Source organism: Falco cherrug, chromosome 12, assembly GCF_023634085.1.
Source record: "Falco cherrug isolate bFalChe1 chromosome 12, bFalChe1.pri, whole genome shotgun sequence".
Lineage (NCBI taxonomy): Eukaryota > Metazoa > Chordata > Aves > Falconiformes > Falconidae > Falco > Falco cherrug.
Window position 1 is genome coordinate 33,036,818 of NC_073708.1, and position 27,120 is coordinate 33,063,937.

Genomic DNA, 27,120 nt, shown 5'->3' on the forward strand with positions numbered 1-27,120 from the left:
AACATGCTTAAGAGTTACCTGCAACTGCTTATTGTAGTTCTTCACTGTAAAATTTGCTAGATCACAGGATCATTCAGGAGTCATTATAAGGTCATTTCAGTTATGAATAATAGGGAGAGAACAATAATGCTCTTTGGTGAAAGGTCCAGATGAATTAACAAAGGAGTCTTTACAATGCTGGAGGGTTTTTTTTTCCATATGTATACCTCATAGTATTTGATGATGAAATTATCTCAAAAGTAATGTCCCTTTTAAAGACTGAAAATAGAACTTGTGGTTGAATTTCATGACTAATCAGGAGCAATTCTGGTGGTATGTGTAGGGCCTTTGGGTTTCCAGGTGGGGTGTGTGTTGAGATAGATATAGATATATATATATCTGTGTGTGTGTGTAAATTGTCGGCTTTTAATCCATACCCTGTTAGCCATAGCTGATGTTTTCTTAGTCTGTATCAGTTTTAATATTTATTCCCTTGAAAGCATGGGGTGAGAGGATGATGGGGTGGGATTTAAGTTGAACCAGAACAGTGTAGTTTTTTCAGAAGTTTTTTTCCTGCTATTAACAGAATTTACTATTTTTATACTACACATAAATACCTTGACATTTATGGGGAAACATGTTCTTAGTTCAGATCAGATCTGTGTTTTCCTTACATATTTTCTGAAGCAATCAGATTATATACAGTATCGGTATCTGCCTTTGTTAGACAGCTTTGACAGATATGGTCCTACTTCAGAAAGTATGTTTTTCATGTTTTAAATTTTTTTTTTTTACTGTAATGAAGTGGTATTTTACCTATGTGTAGATACATGTGAATAAAATACACGGGGGGGTGTGTGTACATATATAAAATCAGTGGTTTGTTTCAGCATTTCATTTATTTAAAAGGAAACTTAAGTAAACCGTTAGAAGTCTATATAGTTAATTAAATGCCTGCTTTTGCACCCAGATGAAAAGTTTCAGCACTCTGTTGAAACTTTCTGTGTTTACAAACTGGTCTCACTGTTTTTGAAAAGTTGTTGATTAATAGTTTTACTGAAAATAGTATTGATCCATTAAAATAAAGCTTTTTTTTCTTAATGAGCTTTGAATAAATGAACAGAATAGATGTAGAGTAGAATACTGTATAAACGTCTTTGAGCTGTGTATTTCAGGCAAGCTGTGTAACTTGCTACAGCTACTTCATCCTTATTGTCGGTATTTTTTCTAATATAAGCTAATGGGAAGTAAGGGGGTAGTGTACCCTTCCTAGTCCCTCATAGGAAACAAACACTTTTGGAGTGAGTGAGTGAGTCCTGACGCTTTGTTTGCGCTCACAAATATTTTCTCCTTTTAAGTGTGGGCTTATAAATAAGAGTGATCAGTAAGAAGTGTTTATAATGGCAGATGGCAGGCAGTGTCATCTCTCCAGCATTCATTTGCCCTTTATTTGCTTGTGACTCCGGGTGAAAGGAGTTGATTTTTGTCTCGGCCATGTTCTTAATGCTAACTCCCTGCATCTGGAGTCGTTACGGTGATTATTGTTCCTTCACTTGAACATAAAAGGCTCTCTCTTGTTTGGTTTTCGATATCCTTTAGTTAGTTACAGTCTAAAGAGAAACGTTCCTACAAAATTTTTTGACAAGAAAAAAAGTGCAGCCAGTGTGTCCAGATAGTTATCCCCAGTATTTATTTTAAAAGTTTTCCTGTTAGATTTCATAGGGCTAAGCTTTTTTCAAAATCCTGCTGGAACACTTACCTTATTTCTGACGAATGTTGCATGAATATAACGCAAACTGTGCTGTCCAATTGTTTCACAGACTCCCTTGAAAAAACAGACTTCGCTGCTAGGAGAACCACCAAAAGAAATACGTCTTAGTACCAACCCCTACTTGAACTTGGCGAGTGTGTTGCCTGGTATATGTCTTCCAGGTAAGCAAACATTTAGCAGTTTCACTTGCAAGTTTCCTTGACCGGTGTGGCAAATAGTTATTCCATTTGGCGAGTAATTCTAGTGACAGCAACATCTATCTTTACAGAAATCTTGTAGACTCTCTTAAAATTGGGATGTAATCTGTCCTTACAGTTAATATTTTCTTTGGGAAGCATAAATTTTCAGAGTTAATGGGCTTGCTGATTGTAGAGAAACTCCTAGAAAGCCTTCAATTTTAGTAGCACTGATAAATTTTGAGCACAGCCTAATCTGAAGTAGCAGATTTCTCTTTTAATCCCAGAATATTACTAAACAAGATTGCAACCTAATTTGTACAGGTTATACAAGTGGTGTGTTTATACAAACCGTGTATTCTTTGTGTTACAAACAGCAATTGCCAGCAAAGCCTCTAGTCCACCGCAGCAGACTGGACTTTCGAACAACGTCGTGGACGCTGCTGTGTCTCAGGGAACTACATCACAACATGCAATGGAAAGTTATTTTAATTACTCTCAACAGCATGGGGAATATGCACAGGTACGTTGTTTCGCAGCACCTTCTTCTGGTTTGTCACTCAGAGCTCTCGTAGCAGGATTTTTGGCAGAGATCTGCTCGGGGATTGATTCCTGAGATGTTCATCCCTTTTCTCTGCATACTCTTAACACTTCTTGGTACACAGGTGGTCCGATAGCCCTGCATGCAGTTGAACAGTATTGTCCAACATCATGAACTCTTCTTCAGTGGTTCCTAGGCCTTCCTACAACCAGAGCCCACCCTCTTCTTCAGAGTGAACCTTGTAGGTCCTTTTCACTGATAGTTTATCTCTTATCAATTCAGGGTACCCTTATCAATTCAGGGTACAGAATTGGTTTAGCACAAAGTACACCTAATGCCGGTCAAAAAGAGCCTCAATACCTTCCCTGTTGCAGTAGTAGAACCATTGAAAGATTGCTTCTTGAGAACCTGAATTCAGTGCAGTCGGCTAAAAAATTACTACTTGTAACTTCTGGCTTGGCTTTTGTCTGTCTTTAAAACCATGAAGTTCTTCTCTTTCCCTTCCCAAGGAGTTTTTAAAGTTTTCTTGAATTTTGGCTAGATCCCAGAGAAGAGCCTGTTCTGTCTACCAGAAGTTCCTGTGTAGCTTGGGGAATTTTTGCAGTCTCTGCCAGCTGGTTTCACTGCTCAGGATTTCTTCCCCCCACGTCCTATTTGGTGATCACAGCATGGCCATTAAGGTGGAGGGCTGCCCCTCTGGAGAGTGGTGCACTACTGAGAGCAAGTTCTGGGTTTCACAGACGTCAGGACGCTCTGTGAAATAACCTTTCCATATTTTCATTAGCCATCACTACCCTGTGTAGGAATATAATTGTATGCAAATCAAATATGAGAATTGGATTGTAGTTCCATCAGGTAATCTGTGTGAAAATCTTGGGTCTGGGCTGAGACACCCGCTCCTGCTCTGCTAGTAGGTCTCTCCCTGCCCTGTCCCCATCACCTCCTCCCCAGAGTCGCTTGATCTTTCCCTGATCTTTCTGTTGTGGCTGGGAGGCAGAAACAAACTGTGCTCCCCTCTCCTGGGTTGCTGGCAAGGAAATGTGTGTGGCTGCAAAACTCCTGAGGTAGAGCAGGGCTGCTCTGGGAGCCGGCTGGGCCTGGGGGACGGAGACGGGCGCGCGTGGGTGGGCACGGGGGTTGTTTCATATTAGGAGGGTCTCAGCCTGGCCAAGGAGTGGTGGAGGCGATGGTGTCACTGCACTGCATTTGCTGCAGCAGGGAGCTTTGCCAGGAGCCAGACCCATCTCCCAGTCAGATCAGTCTGGTGACAGCTGTGGGCTCAAGAAGGAAGAGAGGTGTCCTGTGGGCTGCTGTGCTGTGTGTTTTGTGTAAACGCTACGGTATTCTTGAATGTTTTGTTTGAATGTGATTACTGGCTTTACATTTCTTTTGATGTTTCCTGGAGGTAGTCCCTAACCCCACATCCTTAAAAAAGTGTCCAAAAAAATCAGTAGTATTGTAGTATTAGTGTTATTAGTATTACCTGTAGTAATAAGAAGGACTCAAATGATGTCACTTACGACATGTGGCACCTCTGAACCTCACTCAGCTATATTGGTGCTGTCACTTCCTTCTACGCATCAGAAATGACATTGTACTTGTGTCTGCTGCCAAGGCAGTGGTGCCTTGTGTATCTTTAACCACCTAATGTAGTTTTAAATGCTTGGTTTTATATTTATCACTGGTGTTAAACATGTTTTGATGCTTCTTGGAGAGCTTTGCCTTTTACTCATGTCCTGTGAGGTTGTAAGAATTGTTTTCATTTAAAAGTGATCTTAGTAGACAGTTAATGGGAAGAGGTTTTTTCCTCCTTTATAGGAGGCTGTTCAGCAGTGGTATCAGCATTATGCTCAGGCATGTAACTCTACCCAGGCAAGAGCTGATGAATTTGAAAATGAAGCCTCTGAGGTGAGAAATAATTTTATTTTCTTCCTGTCTCCATTGGCTGTTTCTCCCATCAGCTGCAAGGGTGCTTTTGGACTCTGGACACCTGCTTTGTTTGTTGATAGTGGCTGCTGCTGTCAGTACTGTGAAAAGAAATAAGGGGCCGGAGAGTGTGGGATGAATGGCACTGCATGGTCACCTTCCACAGGGCATCCCTGCACAGTTACTCTCCAGGGTTCATACTCACGCTTGTGGTTATATCTGCCATAAATATCCCTCCCTCTGAAATCCCACAAGCCAGAGTTACCTGTACAGTTCAGGAGTGTATTAAAATACTCCTGCCAAGAAACAGCACAGTGTAGTGTTGTTTCCAGTGAGCCTCTTGGAGGATTGTTTCCTGCCCAGGCTATTACATAGCCCGAGGTTTCTGTGACCACAGACAAGCACGCTTTTTTTTTTCCTCTTTCTTCCCCCTTTTTTTTTTTTTTTTTTAAAAGGAATTGTGTAAAGCAAGCCATCCCCCAAATCTTACATTTTGCTCAAGAAATTGCTGCATGCCTGAGCTGCTGTGAATTGTACACTCCTTTTAGCAATTGAGTGTGACTCAGATATGAAAATGCCAGCTGAGCGCTCGTTACTATATCAAGTAAAAATTAATTTCTAAACCTATTTTCTTTCAACTTCTGGTTGATCGTGGATCCCGTTCTGCATTCAGGAATCTACAGGTGGATCTTACCCAGACTACAGTACCTGCTTGCAGGTCATGCCTACACTTTACAGTGGAGCCCAGGGATCAGTCCAGCCAGGCAGCTTGCAGCTTCCTCCACAAAACCCGTTAAATAAGGTGAGAGGAGAGAGCGAGCAGGGTGGTTGCAGGCACAGCCCGAGCCAGCTGTCTTTGTGCTGCCACCGAGTGGACTTTGGACCCACAACAAGCCAAGGCAGAGCTGTTCCACTGCATCCCTGCCCCTCGGGATCCCGAGTTGCTCTGGATCACGTGCAGTTCCCGGTGAATGTGATAAATAAAAGCAGTGGTTGGGCAGGGCGTGCCAGCGCCAGCCCCCCTCGGAGCCCTCCAACGCCCTGGAGGTCTGTGCTCCTCACTGCCCACAAACCACCGAAGCCCACAGGCAAAGAAAGGCTGGATGTTTGTGAGCAGACTTCTGGGAAAGATGTTACTTGTGAGGGTGAATGTGCAGAAATGCCTTGAAGGAGGCAAATAAAGTAGGAAGTGAAGAAAGGAGTAGGAGGTAGTTCACAGAGGTTTTAAAAGGGTTTTTTTGCCTGACTTGCAGATGTTTTGCAGTGAGTGCCACTGGGATAAAACCTCTGGAACTGGCAGATCAAGGCAGTGTCCAGTTTACCTACAGCTTTCACTTTGTAATACTCTTAACTGATCCTGGGAAGAAAACCATTTTAAAATGGCTTTAATTTGAAATTTTATAACAGATGTCAGATGCAGCCTACTTCAGCCAGACTCACTGAGCAAAGCTTCCTTTGTCTGGTGCACTCAGTGGACAGTTTTCATCAAGAAGAGTTGCGGAGGGGATGGGGAAATGCTACGGAAGCAGGGAGGGCCAGCCTAAAGGAGGCTGGAGGCTAGTGTAACCAGAGGCTGGTTGAACACAGGCGGGGTATGGTGGGGATAAAAGCTTTGTTCAGTCTGAACAGAGGACTTCCCATCTCCCGAGTGCTGTAGAAGTCCTGAGGAATTCATACCCTCCTGCCATGGGTAAATCACATTGCTCCTGGTTTTATGGGTGGGAGAGACCTTAAAAGCCAGATTCTCATCTCTTTTGAAGCGGCTGGAGGCAGGTATGCCTCACTGTGAGCCACGAAGCCGTGGGAGCGCTCGTAATCTCTGGGAGCAGAGCACTGCTGGAGGGATGCTGAGCTGCCTCTCCAGCCTCCAGCGCAGCTAGTGGACCTTTGTGCGGTGCCCGGGCGTGCTGAGAGGAGCCGTGGCTGTAGTCAGCAGTCACATCTGGGAGAGCTTAGGGGGCCCAGCCTCCTGCGCAGCTCTCCTCCATGAGGGCTTTAAATCCCTTCACTGAGCAGAGGTTAGCAGCCGGATTCAGCACATGATGTTCTGGCATTCAGAAACTCGCATCTCGGGCTTGGCACGAGATTCCCATGGTTTTTTGGAGCAGATTTAGAAGGAGCACACAACTGTAGCAATTCGTGAGTCCTAGATAGGAGATGAGGCCTGGCTGGAGCTGGTGTTGGCAGGTCCTGGGTTAGAGATGGCCAAGGCCATGTGAAAACTGTAGTCTGTGCAGCAAAAAATTGAGCTTTCAGGTTCCTAACAGCTCTGGAAATGAGTGAAATTGTAACAAGAGAAGGAGAGACTCCGGGGTTTGAGCTAACTAATACCTTTAACGCCAGTGTAAAGAGGAAAGCTTGTATGTGGGGGTGATGCTGAGCAGCTTGAAAGTTTGTCTTAATGCCAGATGCCATAAAAGGCAGAAAGAGAGCGGTCGGTCCGTCCCTTGGCACAGACCAAACACAAGTGCAGTTTCCTCCACAGCGAGGCACTTTCCTCATTCCAGGAATTAACAGCTAAACCTCCATGAAGAGGGCATGCAGCCCGGTCCCTGAGAGGCTCTGTATCGGTTCCGTGTGTGCTCACGTGTGCACTTGCTTTAACCCTGCGGCCCATTTTTGTCCTGCTTCTGTGGGCGGCATTTCAGAGCTTCAGAAGGAGCATGGTCAGCCCCTGGTGCACAGGCTGCAGTGGTGGTGCTGTGCTCTGCCATGCGAGCAGGACACGGTGGAGGTTACGGTGGATGTGTGATGTTCCACAGCTGTTAGAAGTGCAGGGGAGAGGACAGGAGGAAAACTGAACGTCTTCCTCAAGCAGGTTCCTATTGATGACAAGTGCAGGCTCAAAAGAAATCAGACTGAGAGGGTAATGTGAGCTGTGAATGTGAATCCGCAAGGGGAGCCGCCGGGAACTGCTGGGAAGTGTTTGGCATGGGGACATGGGTCAGCACAGCTGCTCATTTGATTGAGTTAAAGCGTTAGTGTCCTGGTTTGTGAAACATGTTAAGGTTTCTAAAATACTCACTCCAACATGAACCAAAACCCCAGTTCTTCTGATCTAGGAGGCAGAGGTAACCCAGGACACACGGTGTGGTGGGGCAGGATGTGCTCAGATCTGGTTCAGGTGGTTGTCACAGGGCAGATGCTTCAGCCTTTTAGCACAAGGCGACTGTTTAAGCCGTTTGGTAATGAAATTAGTAACACATTGGGGGACAGGGAGAAGGGATCTGTATTAGGGCGCTGGGTTCTAATGTGTATGTACAGCTTGCAGTGCTGAAGGTCCATGGCTAGTGCGCCGTCCTGCCGTGCTGGATCCCAAAGAGGAACTGAACCTGAGCCCTTGGCAGTGGGGCAGGCTTAGGTCCCCGTGCCCTCGCTAGAAGCCCGCTTCTGGGAGCCTTGGGCCTTGCAGTGTCAGGGCGACACAGCTGAGCTGAAGTTTTGGTTGAAGAGCCATTCCTGCTCTCTCCTTGGCTTTGGTGCCAGATGTAAACTTGTGCCTGCGAGTGGCAGCTGCTTACCTGTAATCCGCAGCACAAACCGAGTCCATCTGCCTTGCCGCGACAGCTGGGCCAGGATGGGTTAACCCATTCAGCTCCCCAAGAGAAAGGACAGAGGGATGAAAGGTGGCCGAGTGGTGCCTTACTGGAAAGACTGAAGCTGTCTGGAGCAGGGCCACCTGGCCCAGCCAGCCCTTTGCCCTTACAGACACACATGGATGGTGGGGCACCAATGCATTTATGATTGGTTTGGGATTTTTTAGGGAAAGGGCACAAACGCTGACTCATGAGCTGTGTATAGCTGGACCTTAAAGCTGAGGGAGTCGGGCCTTTGGAGTCAGTTACTGGCTCCCGGTCCTTGGTAATTCCCAGGCTGGAGCTTTATTTATTGATGCCGTTTACTCTGGATCATGTGTCACTTGTTTTCTTCTTGTCCTTAGGTGGCTCCAATGAGAAGCGAGAAGCGAGGCTCGTCGTACCTTATGTCCTCCCCAGAACCTGGCCCCTTGGAGTACCTTGGCCAGCAGACTCAGGGCTCCGCAGTACGTTATGCAGAATCCTCTCTAAAAAAAAAGCGCGTTTATTGAGACCTAAATAATGACTCCTGCCTCGGGGTGTGAAGGCAGGCTTTTCGTACCTCTGCTATTTATTGCTGCCTTAACTTCAGACAAATAATTCTTCTTTCCAGGGGGGTTATAAGTATCCCAAGAGGAACAACCTCTGTAATGGGCAAATTTGCCAAGGAAATGGTACATATTGCTACGAGTGTTTCCTTTGTTGTCTGCCGCTGCAAGGAACAGTGAGCTGAGGCTGACAAAGCAAAGTAACGTGGCATGTTTCGGGTAGCTTACCAGCTGAAAGCAATAAAAATACTGAGGAGGGAATGCTGATCCTTGCCCTAGTCCTCAGACTGAGGAAGTTAAAAGATGAAATCTTGATAGTAATTTTTTTCATATTTTTTTAACTCAGATTATGGGTTTTTCAATCTTACTTTTTCCAGGATTAAAAGTTCTGCATTTACAGCCTTTAAATTTTTAATATTTCCTCTTAATCCTGGAATGGAGATACACCAAATGTATTACCAGAGCCTCTGTGATGTTTTCAATAAATGTCTGTTAAAAGTAAGATGCTATATTGTGTGCTGCCTTGCAACACTCAATTCGCTTCAGATCAGTGATACTTTGACAATGAAGTAACCTTTATCTGCTTTTAGGCCAAGAATCCACGGCTTTTCCTTGGAATAAGTAACTTACAGTTTGTGAATGCCTCTGTGTAACACAGTGTACGTGGCAAAGTGCCGTCCTCCTTCCAACAGGCACGCGTGTCAGTGTGGCCGGCTGCTGGCAGCATGCTCGGGTGGCGGAGCAGTATAAAGGTAACAAAGTGGAAGAAATCAATGGCCTGTTCTGCTTTTTCTGACTCCTCCTGGATCTGGATGATTCAGTTGGAGCAGAAGCAATACTGACATGCTCCTCGGTGATGGCTTTAATCCTTCCTTCCTGCTCTTGACTGTATTTTCTTCTTTTTTAAGCATCTTAACTGTAGCAATGTGCTGCACTCCAAAGCCTGCTAGAGCAGAGCATCCTCGTTCTGGTTTTCACTCTTTCTTACATATTACCTTTTGCATGAAGTAGTTCTCACTAGAAGGAAACACTGTTTACTCACTCACCTGTGCCAGGTGTACGGTGTGGGCTCCCTCCTCCCCTGAGACTGTGAGCTGTGGCAGCCTGCCTGCCCCTGTGCATCGTCTGGCCCCAATTATTTCCCAGCTTGATTGTGTTTTGATATGGTTTTGGTTTTTTTAAAGACTTGGTATTTTCAGCTGATTCATTAAGCCGCTCTGGCTCAAGCCTTTCTTTTCTGCTATTAATCCTTGTAGCAGAAGACTTAGAAATTGTTCCTTTTGAAGTCAGTGCTTGTGACAGACAGATTAGGAGCCAGCCCTCTGTGACAGGCAGCAGGGTTTGCTGCCTCGGACTGAGTGCACTGAGGCTGGAACACAGGTCCTTCTGGCTTCACCTTGCTAGATAATACTGGAGCCATTTTTCAGTACTGTTTAAAAAAAAAAAAAAAAAAAAAAAAGTCTTAAACTCTGCCTTTCAAGCTCTGTGATGTGACCAGGATATGTATTTTCAAAGCTTAAAAAACCAAACACAATCCAAGCGGCTCTTCCTCAGCTGCTGTGCTGTAGAGCTAGGGCGCTGTGCCCACAGGCATAACGGCTTAAGACAGCCAAACAGCAAACGCAGGTTACCAGAGCTCCTCTGGGACTCTACGTGTATGTATTGATAAGTTCACTTGTAATATTTTGTTCAAACTGTTTGTATATGCAACTTTCTCAACTTGTTATGCTTTTCAATGAAAATAAATTGTTGGTACGCATTTAAAGTGGATTTCTGCAGGAGGAAACCATCTCTGGCTTACCTTTAAAGTGATCGTTTAATGAAGGGCAGGGTTGTTTTGAAGCCAGCATGTTCAGATCACCATTCCTATGGAAGTTATTTTAAAATCATCCTCTGTTTAATTTATGATTTAAAAAAAGAGGTGCACGTGGAGAAAAAAAATTTATTAGATTTGTTTGTATAAAGAGTAACAAAGTGCTTACAGATTTAAATCAGGTTCATAAGTGACATACAGAAAAAACAAGTAATACTGTAAAAATAAATCTGACCTTGTTGCAGCTCATAATTACAATTTTATATATATATATAGATACATATATCTCAAGACATCTTTCTGTTGTAAGAACTGAGTATACCCTCAAAGCATTTTCAAAATCCAGGTGTGGTGGGAAAGTCCTAGGACAGGGGTCAGCAGAAGGTTCCAGTTAAGCTGCTGTTTATGGAAGCCTGGCAGGTTTGCACCTCACTGGGCCGCCTTACAGCCCGTGCATGGTCCCAGCTGGTCCCGCTGTTGACCTTTGGTTAACTCAGTACTGCACAAGTGTATGGTTCGAGCCTGTATGTCAAATGAAATGAAGGCCAGGGCTGTGTTAAAGATTCATCAGGCCAAATAAACAGCTTTACTAAAATTATTCAACCTGCTGGCCAAATAAATCCTTGGTGTAATGATCATAGAAAAATAATAATAAAAAAAAAGTGCATCACGCACCCCTTGGATGGCACCGCAGGTAACAAAAAGACTGTTTGGTGTGTTGGAGGTATCTGCTCACCTAGTAATGCTGCCCTGGTTGCTCAGTCCTCTCTTTTAGAGAATTCTTCTTTGTTAGGGGAGTGCTCCCCCGGGTTCTGTACATGAATTCATTTTCTTTTCTATCCCCGAAGTGTGTAATTGATCTCCTACGCACATTTCACCACACCAGTTCGGCTGCAGTACAAGCCAAGAAGCGTTGCGTTCGCACAGTTAACAGCGACACAGAGGGCAGAAGCCTCAGCAGGTAGAAAGGGGCAGGGGGCTGAGTTAGGAAAAGCAAATATATTTATCCAAAAGTGGGGTTCTCAATTCAGGGCATAACTATACACACTGATCATGCTTCTCGTTTGGTTCAGTTTTTGAACACAACAGTTACGCAGTTTCTTTAGAAACATACCTAAGAGCTCAGAACTGCAGAGCACTTTGAGATGAGCTCGTTATTTTGTCTTCTCTGGATTTTTATGCCAGAGGTGGGTTTTCGCTACTGCAGTTTAAGTGCACATGAAAGACAGTTGTCAGCCAAACCTTTTTCTAAAACTTCCCCAAACTGAATTACCATCTCCAGTCCTCTAATGTCCACTAGTTTAGTTCTTCAGGGAATAAGCGTGCCCAGCAGACATGTTAAGTGCCCCAGCTTTGCACTGGCACCTGCAGCGCTTTCTGACACCACCCTTTCGGTTCGTGTTCGGCAGGGTAGTTCCAGCTGTGGTGAGACCAGAATCAGATAAAGAGAAAACTGCCTTGCAATAACAGCAGCAAAATGAGTTGAAGCTATTGTTTCTGCCATACCTTTTAATTAATTTGATCCAACTGTTGACTAAAATTAAAAAGGAAAACTGTTGGAAAAAGAATCCTTTAAACACATTAGCACAGTCAGAGTACAAATTACAGTAGTTAAAAAAAATAAAATGAAAGGTCTTAGGCCTTTATATTTTGACACATATTTAAAGTACTGACCGTATTTTAAAAAAAAAAAAAAACCTAATTAAATTTTACTCATAATTGTTTCAAATCCTTGGATCAGATTGTGAAAGGTTGTCCGTTCATCATGCTTGAATATCCAGCACTTCCTCATCAGCTGGTCCACCTAGCAACAACAGAAGAGAAATTTTTAGAGGAGGAGTGAAACACTATTTTTCCAGTGAATACAGCGGAACGGGTTCCCGCTGCTACGAAATGCGGGACAGACAGACACGCCTCGGATTCTGGTGGGAGTTCACCAGCACTGTGACTAGTGAGGATTTTTCCTTCTGAGGCAGCTCCCCAGCGCCACGCTGTGCCGCTCACCTCCCTGTCCCTGAGCCACCTGGAAACAGGCCAAGCCTGCCCGCCCCGCCCCCCCCCCCCCCTCCATCGCTCGTGCCTCGGGCAGAGCTGGGCTATGTCCCGGCTCCCCCAGGCGCAGGAGCCAGGCTGCGCCTCGTGGTCTGTGCACTGGGACCCCGCTGCACACCCTGGAACTCTGCATCTCAACAATCAGAAGGATTCTAATTGAATTTTACATGGTATTTAATTTACAGGTATTAAAGCAAAAGTTCTTAATGCCTCTGTAGGGATGTCAGGAACTTGGGAATGTCAGTGTCGAAAAACATTTTAAAATAATGCTCAAAAAACTTGGAAATGCCTTTTTAATGGCATACCTGACTGGTTTCCTGCCAGGATTAGCCAGGCTAATGAACATGAGATGCTTTTGGTGCTAATTTAGCATCAGAGGTCACCACTATAAAAGCAGAGGCGCATCCATTACCTCCTCCGGGCAGTTGGGCGGACGTGGCAAACGCTTTTCTTCTTGCAGGACACGCACCAGCCGTGCTACCGTCATCTGTCCCTGCGTGGGGCCGATCATTTTCAGGAACTCCTGCGAAGAGAGGAGTCAGCTGCACATCCTCTTACCCCGTGCCAATCCAGCCCATTTCAATTTGACATTAAGGTGACATTTGAGTCTCAACATAAAAACAATCAGTAGATGCTTATTGTACGGACACCGTGCGCCATATACTCGCATTAGGAAATAGATAGCAACATCAACATAGCGTCACCACAACTTAACTCTGTACAGAATCTTTAGTGAAAGACAACCTCAAGGGGTTGTTTTCAGGAGATAAAGAGGTTCCTTCCACTTCTTGTTTCCAAAAATAACACATTTAAAAAAAAAAATAAAATTAAAATATCTGATTGAAGCGGCTGTAGCAGCAGTTTCTTTCACAACCACTTACTGCCATAGGACTGGACTCGGAATCACAGTAGGTAAGCAGTTCGTACAGTGTCACCCCGAATGACCAGACATCCGAGGCGATGTAGAATTTACTCTGGAGCAGGCATTCCGGAGCGTACCTGAGGACACAACGGGCAGCGTTAAACCCTACTCAGAGCTGCACAATCTGCTCGTACATGCACACCCCCGATGCATTTAAAGCGAACTAAAGAGGCATCTTTGTACACAAAGTCAGCATCCTTGTACACAAATTAACGCGCCTGTTGGGCTGGGGATGCCACAGAAGTAGTAGGTAAGGTACGACTTACACAGCAAGTCACTGTAAAAATAAATCAAAACCAACAAAAATATCATGGGAAAAGGGATCATTAAGTGCAGGAATAAATAAACAGCACAAGAGTAGATAAGTATAGTCTACCAGGTGCCTTTTCCTTGCTCTGATGTGTCTTTATTTAGGCTTCTTACCAAAACAGAAAAAACTTTGAGGACACTAAAAGCCTAAGTCCGCAGGAGCGGACAAGTTATTCCACTGCACAGTCTGGTTAAAGAAAGTAAGTTCTAAGTTACTACCAGAAAACAGGGCTGTCGAGGTCGTCTTTGACCGTGTAGTACTCCTTGTCAGTCTCGATTGCTTTGGTGAGACCGAAGTCTCCAATCTTCACTCTGTTCTCACTTTCAACAAGGACGTTTCTTGCTGCCAAGTCCCGGTGCACGTACTGGCGGGAGCCCAGATAGTCCATTCCCTAGGAGAGAACAGAGTTACACTAGTTCTCCAATACCTTAATCACTGTCTTTCTCCAGCCTCCCCGTCACACGCTCCCTCGTTCACACAATAGTACATGTTTCAGTACCAGGTTTCCCACGGCAGGTTCTCCATCTCCTGGCACTTCCGAGGGTCCTTTTCTGACACCCCCACACCTTAAATGCTGCCTCCGAGTTCCTCATCTGTTGAGACTGCTCTTCCGGCTTTGTGGTTTTTAATTTTCAGCTGAGCAGCCATCGTCTTCAGGCCCTTCTCTCCGCAGCAGCAGTTCCTTCACGTGCTGCTAAATCTGACAGCCTGTGCCTGTGCTCCTTACAAGCACCCAGTCCACTGTCATCACAAAACCAGAGTCTCTTGCGGAAAACACGTTGCTTCACACAGCCTGACTGCACTCGCATCCCTTCCTTGCTTCAGGCTTCACGTTGCTCCTTCCCTCTTGCCAACACGCCCTTTCTAAAGGCTGCCCTCCCTCCTAATTCTTCAAATTCTGCAGCAGGAACAACTTCTCACACTAAACTTTCATGCAAGGGAACCTGCTAATGACTCCCTTGCTGGTCCTTGTGCCAGTAAGCACCTGAGGCACAAGAGAGATTGCTTTGGGATTCAGGTCCCTGACAGGACAATGGTTCTGTTCACCAAACAAGCCTCTCTTCTCCCCCAACCCCCACCCCAAATTAAATAGTCACCTAATCAAACAGATGAGTTGCAGGAAGGCTCTGGTGCCAAGCTCACCTTACAGATCTGAACCGCGTATCTGAGAAGCTGCTTGAGATTGATTTTGTTCTTGTTCCGCGGGAGATACTCCTTCAGGCTCCCAGAAGGAAGAAATTCCATGATGAGTTTAATCCCGCTTCCTCCTAAAAACAGAGTGCGTGTTCAATTTGCAGAGACACGGCCCTTCCCACATCATTAACACGAGTAACTTTTGTACCAGCCCACAGCACTGGCGGCGTCTGTAACGGCACCGTGTGACCGTGGCCAGGCTGCGGGCTAACGCCCCGTAGCAGTTGCCGGACCAATCCGGAGGGGAATCTGTTCCAGGCAGGGCAGTTACTGAACTCAAAGTTCTTACAAGTTTTTTAATACTGGCTTAGAACAATCGCTACTGCAAATGCAAAAGCAGAAGACAACTGAGCTCTTTTCTATTAATAACACGTGCTGCCAATAATGGCCTCCGGGTTTACAGGGCTGTGACCCAGCTGCAGCGGTCAGCTCACTCCAGCATCAGCCTGTCGAGGTGGGTTTGGTTGCTGGTTTTTTAACAGATTTGGTGAGAATATTGACCAGCTGCTCACATCCAGGTTAGTCAAGCACAAACATAGGCAGGAGGACTACACAGAGAAATTGCTGCTTTTTCGGTGAATAAAGAGATCTAAACCCCTAAGATTGAACCAAGACTGTTACGCTTCGTTTCTAAAGGAAAACCCTTATACTTTGAGTGTATACTTTTAATATTCTACATGAAAATTTACCATCTTCTGTGCAAATTCCCTTATATTTCACAATGTTCTCATGATAAAGATTCCTCAAGATTTCTATTTCCTTCTTCAGATCAGCGATGTGATTCCCTCCACTCTCTGGCTTTAGAGATTTAACTGCCACCTGCTCCCCTGTATTGTCACCTTCTGGGTCGTATCTGCAGAGTTCAACCTTGCCAAAGTGACCCTAGTTGTAAAAGAAGAGAGAGCATTATTTAACACAGCACTCGCCAGCCACAGCATCGCTGATGCACTGCGTCAGGTGGTGACGGTTCACATCTTCCTGTTGCGACACACAAAGTGCACACAGCCGTGTATACACACACCCACACCAACACTCATCTGTGTTCTGTATCCGACGTTCCTCTTACCTCTCCCAAATCACGGATTCTTTTCAAGAAGCGTTTCTCAAAGAGAGTGGGATCGACCTCTGTAAAGGGCTTCTTCTCCGAGACAATATCGGGATCTAGGAGTGGAAGAAAAGTCCCAGGTCAGACAGATTCCTGCAAGGCCATCTTGGTCCTGACACTTCAAGGCATCCTTGCTCACTTCCCATCTGCCGCTGGCAGTGTGTCTGTCCCTGCTGTCACAACTGGTCTTATTTAAATCCTGCCTGCTTGTCGGCAGGGAACGCCTCCTGTTTGTACGTGCCCGTCTTACCACTTGCCAAGCTTCCTCCCTCACTCTGCGGGCTGCTGCCTGGGTCTTCTTCCAGACCCAGTCACTTTTCTCTTGGTATACTTCCCACCCACTCAGCTTCCATGATTACGTAAGACTAGGTACAGGATGTAAAGTTTTGCCCTTAACTAAGCATCTATTAGTAGCTCTGTAGTAAACTTCAACTTAAGATGAACCAGAGCCATCTGCTCTTTGATCAAGAGAGTCCTATGGAAATCTCACGGAGCTCAAAGATTGTCTTGAAACCAACTTAAGCTGTTGTATAAAACATGGATCGTCAAGTGAAACGGCAGTTACCACCACCACACCTTAAGCCACACATCCAGTATGAATTCAACACCCACACCCTATTTGCGCTCACCCATAGAAGGGGTTAGTTCCGTTGCTGCAGGGACACAACACAACACGCTGCCGTCAATGCAGCCGTACTTGGGGAAGAATGCTGCTGTGAGGTGCCCAGCTCAGCCAAATAAACCTTACCCCTCTCTCCAGCCGCTACGCAAAACTGCGCCTTACTCTGTTCCTCCAGCTTGTTGATGTCTCTCATGATTGCCCTGAAGAAGGGTCTCTGGTGGGGGTCGTAGTTCATGCACTGTTTCATCAGGTCAGCTAGCTCCTTGCATGATGGTGTCGCCAACACGAAATGGCCCCCGTAGAACCTCTCCTTCTGCAAGGCACACATGGAAACTCCTGCATGAATTTTAGCTTTTCACTTGATAACCCCATGTTCTACATCAGCAGATTTGACCATTAGATCCTTAACTCGCAGCAAACCTCAACTTTGTCAAGGAAATCCTCCTTTTCAGCAGCAACTCTAAACCATCTCCTAATAGTAGATAACTACTATTGTGCTGAATCTGCTGTAGTTTGGAGCAACCCCTGAAAACACATGAAGTCTCTAAAACGTGATGAAGATGTCACCTTTCACAAGTTACTTTTCTGCCAGGTTTGCCACGTTACTTACGCAGCGAGACAAATGGCTGCGTGGAAATGCTTGCCCAGGTTACCGACACAATACTGGCTGCTATCCACGACCCCCGAGAAGGTACCAGCTTCAGGGAGATGGGACGAGGGTGGGTTGTGCATTTTTTAAGCTCTGAAAGAACCACCCCAGCTGCCTGCCACATGCAGGAAGCAGCCCCATAGTCAGGGCAGAAAACTCCTTTCAGCTACCTCCTGTTAGAACAACTTGGGCAATGACTCAAGTACTCAGTCATTTCCTTCAGAGGAGCAGCAGCTGCCTTGCTCCGTCGCCTTCCCAACACAGCAAAACTTCAAGAGAGAAAAAGCACATGTGGAACACATGCTGAGGGACTCCAGCAGTGATGAACAGAACTGCCAGCAGTAAGGCAGAACAAGATTTACTCCTTTTTTTTTTTTTTTTTTCAGATTTCAGAGTGAGCAACAATGGTGTCCCACAGGGTGTTAGTTCTGAACCGATGTCCAAAAGAAACAAGAGAAGCACCTAGCTGCTTTTAAGCAGACCCTCAGTTTATAACTGGACACAGGGGTTAGAAAAGGGCAGGTGTGAGAGCATCAGAAGTTCTGCTTAATTGTTACTATGCCAAGTTCTGAAAATCCCCAGCAAGGTCAGGTTGAAGCAATAATTAGCAATGTTTGTAGTAAGGACAAGAATTCCTGCTGCAACCATTTAGATGGATCAGCCCCTTGTTGAGTCCCACTGGGCTGCTTTTCCTGTAGGTTGAAAGCGAATTGGATATGGAAACGCATGTGCCAAAGAGGCTGTATCCAAGAGGTTAAGGTAAAGTTTATGTAACGTAGTTTTACCTCTGCTAATGTCTTGTCCTTCAGTGGTATTTCACCATTATAGCAGATTTCCCACAGTGTGGTACCAAAACTCCACTTATCTGCTGCAACGCTTAAATTTTTGGAGTCTTCGACACATTCAGGTGCAATCCAGGGGATTCGTTCAACACATTCTTAGATAAAAACACAGAAGCAATATATTTTGGAGTTAGTATCGAAGGACTAAAAAAACCAGCCTTCTAACTTAATTATTCTTGTCTAACAGCTGCTTAACTAAAACAAAGCTACAGCCTTTGCCCAGTTTCAGGGAGATCTGGATTCTCAAATCCCTGCTCTCAGAAGGACGCCTCTGTGGGTTTTACAGGCTCGTGCCTTAAGCCGTCCAGAAACAGATTCCTTCTGTATTATCTCACTAAACTTAACGTGACTTTTTGAAGAAATTAATACAGTAAGCACCCACCATCAGCAGCGCTCCTTTATTTCCCTGTAGTTTTCAGATTCATGAAAGCTGATTACTTCTATTCTAGAGCCGGTTCTAGCTGGTATGAATTATATTTGTGCCTCTCCCCTTTCCCCACCACGCTGAAGAGAGAAATCCGATTCCTGTACCCTACCTTGTCTGGACAGCACAGTTATTGGTATTCCTGGGTCGCTCAGCTTTATGAAAGGCCCGTACTCGGTGTCAATTCCCTCTCTTGCCAGTAGGATGTTTTTAGTACACACATTGCCGTGTACCAAATCCTTATCCTCCTACAGTAAGGGAGGAAAAGAATAGTGAGTGCAGCGAGCTAGCGATGCTCTGCAAGTGCTCTACCATACCTATAACAAGGGGGATCACTGTAAAATACTCCACACTGAAATCCAAAAATACAGCTTGGAAGAAATGATCCTTGAGAAAAGCAGGGAAAGGAGGAGTTCGTACTGGAGCATTTGTATTCGCAGAGCTGAGGCACTTTGGAAAAAAGACCAACGTTATATTCCTTTTTCACAAGGAGCATAACTGCAGGTACGTACAGAAACTGGTGGCAAACGCAAGCACACAGCCTGTTTGGCCTGCTGATAAAAAAGGAGCTCGTCACCTTCTCTGAGAGTCCTTCTCCTTATTTAAAGCAACAACATGACTACAAAAAGAATACCCCGTACACTGTACAGTCCCTCCTGAGAAAGGAAAGTTGTTACTTACTAAGGCACACGAAACCGCTGTAGCGTTAGGCTGCAGCAGCTGCAGGCAAAGCTTTTGTCAAGATGCCTTCTTACCAAGTAGCTCAGCGCACTTGCAAGTTGCTTGGCAACTTTGAATTTCCAAGGAGTTGTCAGAACTTCGCTCTTCCGATGCATAAACAGGTCCAGAGGCCCAAATTCAACGAACTCTTCAACCATGATATCTACAAAGTCAGGTGCATAAAAAAGTCAGTATTGCAATAGCCAGTGTCTGAGTAACCTAACAGGCCTGCCACCATTTTCCCCCGCAGCCGCCAGGCGAGATGGCTATAGTATGTCTTTATTTCACCTTCTGCAAAGTTTATTTCAGTGCCCAATGGCCAAATCAAAAGGCTAAGAAGAGTGGCTTTACGCAGTGAATGAGCAGTAAACCTGGAACAAAGACCACAGGGCCAAGCCTTCCCAGGGAAACAACTTCTGCCAGAAGGCCGGTTTGTGCTGGCACTACCACTACTGCTCTGGCATCCCGACCTCAAGGAGCCATCCTGTAAGGCACTTATTCAAAGACAGCACTGGAACATGAAACTTCTTAGTAGAAAGGACTTTGCAGCTGCCTTGCAGTTCCAGTTCCACTTCTGCCTGCACTGAAAAATCAAGAGGCAGCAGCTGCCAGCCCTCGTCGCCCCCCGTGCTAGCACTGAACTGAATGGCTGCCCTGTCCCTATCAAGGCTGCTGCTGAAGCGTGCTGCCTAGTGGCTTCCAGTTCACTGAACTCACTTTCAACGTCACGGACGCAGACTCCATGGAGGAGGACGATGTGCTTGTGAGACACCTGCCTCATCATGCTTGCTGTTTCAAAGAATGCCTGTTAGGAAGTGGAAGAGGTGAGCCATTAAGCGGCTGGTCATTGTGTCAGTCATCGAAGTGTTTAACAAATACAGAGCATCAAGTAACAGAAACATTTGCAAAAGATCACTGTTTTCTGGTAACGTAAAGGGTCAACAGTGCTAGAGGTGAGCCATCCCACTGTACTAACGGGCAATGGATGCCCTCAGAGGTGTGCTGGTGTTTGCTAGGTCACGCAAGCGACCAATGCTCCTCCCTGTGCTCTTGCAGACACGCATACACTAGGTCTTAGCATCCCCTGTGCTGTCTTTGATTAAGCTATGTGCTCAGCCTAGTGCTAGCTGATTAAGCAAAATGCAGATCGAGTAACTTGCCTGTGGCCATGCTGATGATAGAACTGGTGACAGACTCACAGCCCAACGCACAAGGCACAGGTAAACTCTGGAAGGCAGCAGTACCCTCACTGAACTCCCCAGCTCTCAGCTGACACAGCTGCAAGACTCTGGGTATGACGGTGCGTTTTATACCACAGCAGGGTCTCAGTCCATCTTCCTTGCACTTATGGTCTGCACATGTGCAGGCTGGAAGAGAGTGCTGGCACGCTGCAGCCAGACCCAGCGCTGCTGCCCGTCTAATGGGATCAGCTTCCTGAGTGTCTCAAAAATACTGGTCAATGATGGCTTTGACTGCCTAAGATGGTGAGATGTACCTTCAGCATTTTCCCATTTCATGTACATTTCCATATACATATCCCATTTCCATATACACAACTCCTTTTCTTTTTTAAAGGCTTTTCGTAGTTAGCCACGTACGATATGGTGAGGCCCGGCAGTTGTAGTACAATAGACAAAAAGGAAAAAACTTGCCAAAGAAATGTCTCTGTGGCTGGGGTCCAAGACTTTGAGGAGGACTTTAATCTCTTTTTCATTTTGATATCCTTCATTCTCATCATCTTTGTAGTTGAGAATCCCTGAGTAAATCTGTGTTCTCGTCCCTCTTCCAAGATGTTCGCCCTAAGACATAACACACCACGTATTTTTCAGACCAGGACACAAAGCAAACAAGTGTAGATTTACACAAATACTTGAATCTGCACTATATTCTGCCTCTCCCAGTAAAGAGTGGAATTAGCCCTCTACTCGATCTAGCTACAGACTTGAAATTATTACAGCAAGAAGCCAATGACAGCACATTACTCTTTGCTTTAGTGGTCTCTGAGCATATTCACCACTGTAAACCCATTTGATATTAAAAGGCTATTACACCTCCATTAACATCAAAGAGGTTCAGTGCGATTTAACATTATTAGTCTAAATACCAAATGAATAAATAATAACTAGCCTCTTATTTACAATAAGCTGCTACTAAGGCAATCTTTAATGTGCTTCCAAGAGCCAGAGGAAGTAATATTTCAACGGAACACTTTGTTTGGGAAAGCAATTTCCTCCTAAATAACAGGGGATTCCACCTTGGGATATTTTTGCAGGAAGCCTGCACGCTGACTGTAAATATACCAATCAAAAAACAATTAACATAATCTCTATCTGTCCTCCCCAGTCAATGATGTCATTTTAAAAAAACAAAAAACAAAAACAACAAAAAAACCACCAAACTTTTTATTTAACTGAAGAAGCTAACTGCATTATTTAAAAGCTTGGGTCTTTTAGAAACATTAAATGTGATTTGTGCATTCAAGCCACTGCGTGGTTTTTTTAAGTTTATCCAGGTCACCTGCATCACTAACTGCAAACAACTGTCAGAAAATTTGGGTGCTAAATCAGTTTGGAACACAAAATTTTGAGTGCTAACACTCTTCAGAGTTTTGAATCCTTCACTTTTTTTTTTTTTTTTTTAATTGTAGGATATCATCCTTAAACCTCAAGTTGCCTGTTTCTCTGATACACCAGGCTTTAAAAGATACAGCCAGATTTAGCAACAAACCAGGTAGGAAAAACAGCTCTTAAGACTTCCACGATTTTTTAAGAATTACCTTAGAAGCAGTTATTCCCACAGACATTAGAAAATTGCTCAAATATCAATTTAATTTCTAGTGAAAGGCATTGCTTCCAAGCTTATCTTCTTTTTCCACACAAGGACTTATAAACATTTATATACTGCAATAGAAGTCTTTAAAGCAAACTGAGATGCAGATTCAGTTCTGCTGAGGAGAAATGGGAGTGGAAGAACCAGCCAGAAGGGGGTGATTTTGCATTACTTGACTGGGCTGCCGTACTACTTTGATGACAAGACAGAAACGGAGTTCAGCAGCTTCCTACCTGCATGATTTCTTCCTTGAGGATTCGATGGAAACTCAGCTGCCCTAGGTGATAAACAGGCTGCCATTCCTGTGCCTTCTTGGTTGCAACTAGCAAGTTGGAGATTTCTGGAAGGCAGGGAGAGAAAATGTTCTTTAAGACTTCAAAGATAACAGCATTCACCCTTCTCAGTCAGTAACATTACTGTATATGCTTACTGCAAGGTAAACCCCCAGGTGAATGAGGAGGAGGGAGAAAAGAAAAAACTGACTTAACTTCTGCTCAAATAACTTCTGTCATTCATCAGAGAATTCACTAACGCAGAGCTACATATTTTATACTATATATACAGCATTGGTATTAGCCTTCTTGGGGCTGATATTAGGAAACCGAACAGGGTTTACCGCACAGAGAAATACTTGGGACTGAAAGAGGCAATACCACTGCTGTACATTTAAATAAAAGAGCACATACTCCCTCCTGCCAACAGGTACGAGTCCTTTCCAGTGTGCAGAGGGGAAAAAAGGGGTACCTGGAGTCTTACTTCCTCTCTCTTTACCCCCTTGAGAATTTTTTGCACTCTGGGAAACACCAACAGGCTGTTTCTAGAACACTGGAATTAAATTGGATGGGAAATAAACAGAAGGAAAAGACTCAAAAGGCCAGTGCTTCCTCCCCACTGCTTCTGGTCAGGGAGACGCATAGTTGGATCTAGAATTCTTGCACATGAATTTTGTCTTCCTGTGTTTTGACAGCAGGCATTATTTATTACAATACAATGGGTTTAGATAGATGTCTGTGTGCATCTGGCCTTACTGTTACGTCAGGGCTCAACGGTGATCTAGTACTCTGAAAACAATCAGTAATGAACCATACCCTGGAAAAACTGCTTTATTTCTGCATCCCCTAAACTTCTTTGTGAATAACCAAGTAAACAGCCAGATTCAAAAAGCAGGAAAAAAAAATCCACAATGGAAGAGAACAGGGACCAGCACAGATAATGCACTGGATTCCCACTGTAACTAATGCCAAGGAAAAGCTGAAGTGGGCAGTCAACTCCCTGACCCGTTCTATGTTATTCCAAATACAGCTGTCAAAATGTAACCAAATTGTCAAACTGTATAATCTCTCCACACTCCAGACAATTACTAATCTTCTTCAAAGTGCTGATAAGCTCAGTGTTTATCTAGAGCCCGCTCCTCCACAACTGTCAGAACAAGCAGGTAATTAATGTAGCTCAGTTAATCCCCTCATTCTAACAGGAAACCATTATCTGATGAACACAATCACGGCACTGTTTCCTCTGTTGTACAAAATTCAGCTGCAAGACACTTGTAGTTTTAGCAAACAGTTTTAGTAAGTGTTAGCATTAATAGTTCAACAACTACATGATCGCCCCAGCCCTCTCAAAATATGACCTCACAGATGGATTTACTGACTGCAAGGCTTGCTAAGAGTTGCAGACCAAGCTTTCCCTGCTGCTTCATGAAGATTAATAGAATGAACAACAGCTCATCATGAGAGCAAACAAACTTCAAACCAAAGGTCACCACGCAACCATTGCAGACTGCAGCCCTCCTTTGCTAGAGGAATTAAATGCGATGCACAGCGGCACTGCCTGGCATACGTGACTTGGTGGAGCAAAGGAAGAACCTTATATGGTCCCTTCTTCACCGCAGCTGTGACATTTGCTTTTTGAACAAATCTAGAGTCAATACTGCAGGGCCAGCTGCTCAGGTGCAAAAAGGGAAAACAGAACTTCTCTCACTGTCATTTAAAAAGTTCACACAAACAAGGCTCCTGAGACGCACCAGCCCCTGAGCATCCTGTGCTGGGCTTGTAACATGGAAAGGAAGTCCCTAACACCTTCTTCACAGTGCTTGCTTTTGCTTTTTGACCAGAGTCCTCCTCCACAGAGAAGGTAGAAACTTTAAATAGCATTTTTTAAGAGAAAAAAAGAGCTTCACACAAGAATACAGAACAAAAGACACTGAGTATGCCCCCTATTTCTGAAGTTTGTTTCCTTTTGACAACAAAGTTCGTTGCCTTTCTTTAAAGACAGTCTACCTCTCGGTTTTGGCTGGCAGCACCTCTTCAGGGTAAAGCTTATGTTGTCTGTCCGAAGTATTTGTCCTTTCAGGTTATCCATCAGCTCTTTTAAGGATGAGAAGGACTTGTTTGAGCCATGTAGGGAGTACCCATCTTTCTTCACTTCAATTTGGAAGTTCTTGTACTGGACTGAATTATTTATCATCTGCTATTAGGGGGGAGAGAGGAAAAAAAAGAAAGCAAAATATAATCATTAAAGTCAAAGAAGGTTTGTAAAGCCATAAAAGCTCCCCAAAAGCCTTTGAAATTACATGTAGGACTGGCTAACCATTGCTCCTAAGCCAGGGACCTCTAATCAAACTCCAACAAAGTAGAAAAAGGCCCTAAAATCCCTATAATCTTCAGTCCCAGGAAGGCTCATAATAACAGAGTGGAAGAGCAGCAACACAAAAATGCAATCATCTAACAAGTCCAAATTTTCGCTCCTGTGTTTTGCAGAGCCTCACAGTATGTGGAAGCCCTGGCTCTTCAGAAGGAATTTTCTCTTCACTTGGTTAAGAATTGCAGAATCTGGACCACAGTTTCAAAATCTCAACTTTAAAAATAGCAAACCTCCCTTTCACAACCCAGATTGTTCAACAAGTGAAACAAAATTTCAGGCGGTTGTTCAGACCCTCCAGTTTCCTTCAAAGGTATTGGGGAAGAATGACTGAACTTTTGTACTTACCTGCCTCAAGCCTATGCCCTTCCAAGGTCTACCCTCTACACCTGCTTCCTCAGCTCTACCACACTGCAGCTTCGTGCCACCTTTCCCTTTCCTCTCTAAGCCTTGCAGTGAGGTTGAATGTCTTCCAAGACATAACTAATTTCTTGTTTCAGTGCCTCACTTATCCTGTGAGAAGACAGTGTTTATCATCTAGCGTTTCTATAAAATGTCTACAGAAGATGAACCCCATATCAAATACGGCTTTGTGACCTCATTGATTCTAGTAATGTTTTTTTTCCTAAGGCAAGAAAAGCAGTCTATATGAGTTTATGCTATTCTTCTTTTGTGCGTACACTTTAAATGTTTTCCCAAAACCAGCAAGTCAGCTGCAGACTTCCAGCTGAGGTCAGTAAAATTCAAACTTCTGTGCAGTTCACGCGTTCTTCTTTTCTACTTCTAACCATTACCATCTGGTTCCCTCACCTATCCTACCTCATGAGCTTTTGCTTATCACTCATCTTTCAAGAAGTATGTTCCACCAGCTAACTGTGTACGTATCTCCTTCTGTGGTGCTCTACACGTAAAGGCAACTGTTCTCATGCACTACTCTTTTACAGTGTGTCAGTAGAAATACATTCATATAATTAAATCCACGTTCAAAAAACATTATGTAAGCTGCAGTGACAAATGCTGTATGTCATTCTCACACCATATGAGTTTAAAATGCCTTATTTCAATCATGTTCACACACAGTTTTATCACCACGAATGGAAAATTTCTGGGTGTAATGAATCATATTTGTGGAGACAGCACAAGGGTCTGGGGAAAACAAAGCTATGAGTAGAATTATCTACCCTCTGCTGCATCAGCTACCAAACAAAGATAAGGGTGACTGCCCTAAAGAACATAAATATATCAACATGGATTACAGGGAGCTGCCAGTCTTTAGCTTATTATCAGATTACTGCTGGGAACACCACACGTGACGTACCTCTGAGCCTTCAACACAAGTCACTGTCATAAGAATGTGGTTAAAGTTCGTGCAGCTCCATCTCAACACATACATTCCTGCTTCGTTCCCTTCCTGTCGCAGTTTGTTGATGGCATATTCCGTGCTGAAAGAGTCAACGTACAAATGAGGAAAATAACAAACAAGGAGTTGCATCCAAAATCCATTATTAGTAAATACACAGGAGAGCAATCCTATATTTGGAACAAAAATGTATAACCGCAACTTAGAAATATTTATATTATTATTAAAACATGATTCAATTGTGTGCATTACGCACGCTTGCATTTAGCTGCACTGAGCAAGGGAAGATTTATTAAGCTCTTAGCACGTTTAATGGGGAAATTCCACATCCAGCACAGTGCACACACAGGCTCTCGGTTTTCTATATGTTGCATCTTCAAACTTCAAAGAAAAAGTCAAAAAAGTGAGCAGAAGAGAAAATAATTGCTTTAGCTATTAAAAAAAAAAAAAAAAAGGAATGGCTTTTTGTTTGTCCATCCAAGGATTCCCAGGGTCAAAGCAGACACAGTCCAACTCTGTTTACCTAATACATTCCCATCTGTTCAACTGACAGTGATCTCTACAGCTATTAGTGAAGTGAGCCTCAAAATACTCCTAGAGTGAGGAAACATTGGTCTTGTAGAGGAGTTGACATGGAGAGAAACAGGGATATTCTTCCCATATAATCCTTAGAAAAGTTAGAGTTGTTTTATAACCTTTTGGTAACTGACGGCCTTCCAAATGTCAGATTTCCTCAATGGATTCACAATGCAGCAATTATTCACAATTATTCAAGTGGAGAAATAAATCAAACATTTTACTAACCAAATAGGTCCATGGCATCCATTTTTTATGTTGTGCTCAATCAGTGGGGGAGCCACATCTGTGCAGAGGTAATGGTGGGCATCTGCTGTAAGTCTGAAGTATCCATCTATCAACGATGCAAACGACAGGGCCTCATCATGTGAAGACAGTTTTAATTCCTACAACAAAAAGATATTTTAGTGAAGAATTCTTACAGTTCTGTTAAAACATTTCAGGAGTGTCTCAATATCCAGCAATTTTTGCATAAAGTGGCTAAAAAATTGCCCAGAAACCTATGACAGAAAACCATACATACTTAAGGAGTCAACACTGACCATT

The 27,120-nt window shown here is 44.2% G+C and overlaps 2 protein-coding genes across 11 annotated transcripts in view; one reads left to right on the forward strand and one right to left on the reverse strand.

Annotated features, from left to right (window-relative positions):
- Window positions 1-10,275, forward strand: part of RAVER2 (ribonucleoprotein, PTB binding 2) — a 39,293-nt gene extending 29,018 nt beyond the window's left edge. For 3 of the 7 annotated variants that reach the window (XM_055724529.1, XM_055724532.1, XM_055724530.1), the window contains exons 10-15: window positions 1,800-1,911; window positions 2,304-2,449; window positions 4,286-4,375; window positions 5,067-5,195; window positions 8,334-8,435; window positions 9,107-10,275. In XM_055724529.1, coding sequence (XP_055580504.1) covers window positions 1,800-1,911; window positions 2,304-2,449; window positions 4,286-4,375; window positions 5,067-5,195; window positions 8,334-8,435; window positions 9,107-9,169 — 642 coding nt within the window. In that variant the 3' untranslated portion in view covers window positions 9,170-10,275. Of the gene's footprint in view, window positions 1-1,799; window positions 1,912-2,303; window positions 2,450-4,285; window positions 4,376-5,066; window positions 5,196-8,333 lie in introns of all 7 variants that reach the window. The other 4 variants (XM_055724536.1, XM_055724535.1, XM_055724533.1 and 1 more) reach the window with 3 other exon arrangements.
- Window positions 10,276-10,444: 169 nt separating this feature from the next.
- JAK1 (Janus kinase 1) overlaps window positions 10,445-27,120 on the reverse strand; it is a 62,639-nt gene continuing 45,963 nt past the window's right edge. For 3 of the 4 annotated variants that reach the window (XM_055724524.1, XM_055724522.1, XM_055724523.1), the window contains exons 9-25: window positions 26,803-26,960; window positions 25,957-26,080; window positions 24,278-24,467; window positions 22,232-22,338; window positions 20,822-20,968; window positions 19,887-19,974; window positions 19,205-19,332; window positions 18,562-18,697; window positions 17,969-18,120; window positions 16,697-16,847; window positions 15,874-15,968; window positions 15,497-15,689; window positions 14,757-14,881; window positions 13,832-14,004; window positions 13,263-13,380; window positions 12,794-12,904; window positions 10,445-12,133 (exon numbers count right to left, since the gene is read on the reverse strand). In XM_055724524.1, the coding sequence (XP_055580499.1) occupies window positions 12,032-12,133; window positions 12,794-12,904; window positions 13,263-13,380; window positions 13,832-14,004; window positions 14,757-14,881; window positions 15,497-15,689; window positions 15,874-15,968; window positions 16,697-16,847; window positions 17,969-18,120; window positions 18,562-18,697; window positions 19,205-19,332; window positions 19,887-19,974; window positions 20,822-20,968; window positions 22,232-22,338; window positions 24,278-24,467; window positions 25,957-26,080; window positions 26,803-26,960 (2,298 nt within the window). In that variant the 3' untranslated portion in view covers window positions 10,445-12,031. The remainder of the gene's footprint in view (window positions 12,134-12,793; window positions 12,905-13,262; window positions 13,381-13,831; window positions 14,005-14,756; window positions 14,882-15,496; window positions 15,690-15,873; window positions 15,969-16,696; window positions 16,848-17,968; window positions 18,121-18,561; window positions 18,698-19,204; window positions 19,333-19,886; window positions 19,975-20,821; window positions 20,969-22,231; window positions 22,339-24,277; window positions 24,468-25,956; window positions 26,081-26,802; window positions 26,961-27,120) is intronic. The other variant, XM_055724525.1, reaches the window with a different exon arrangement.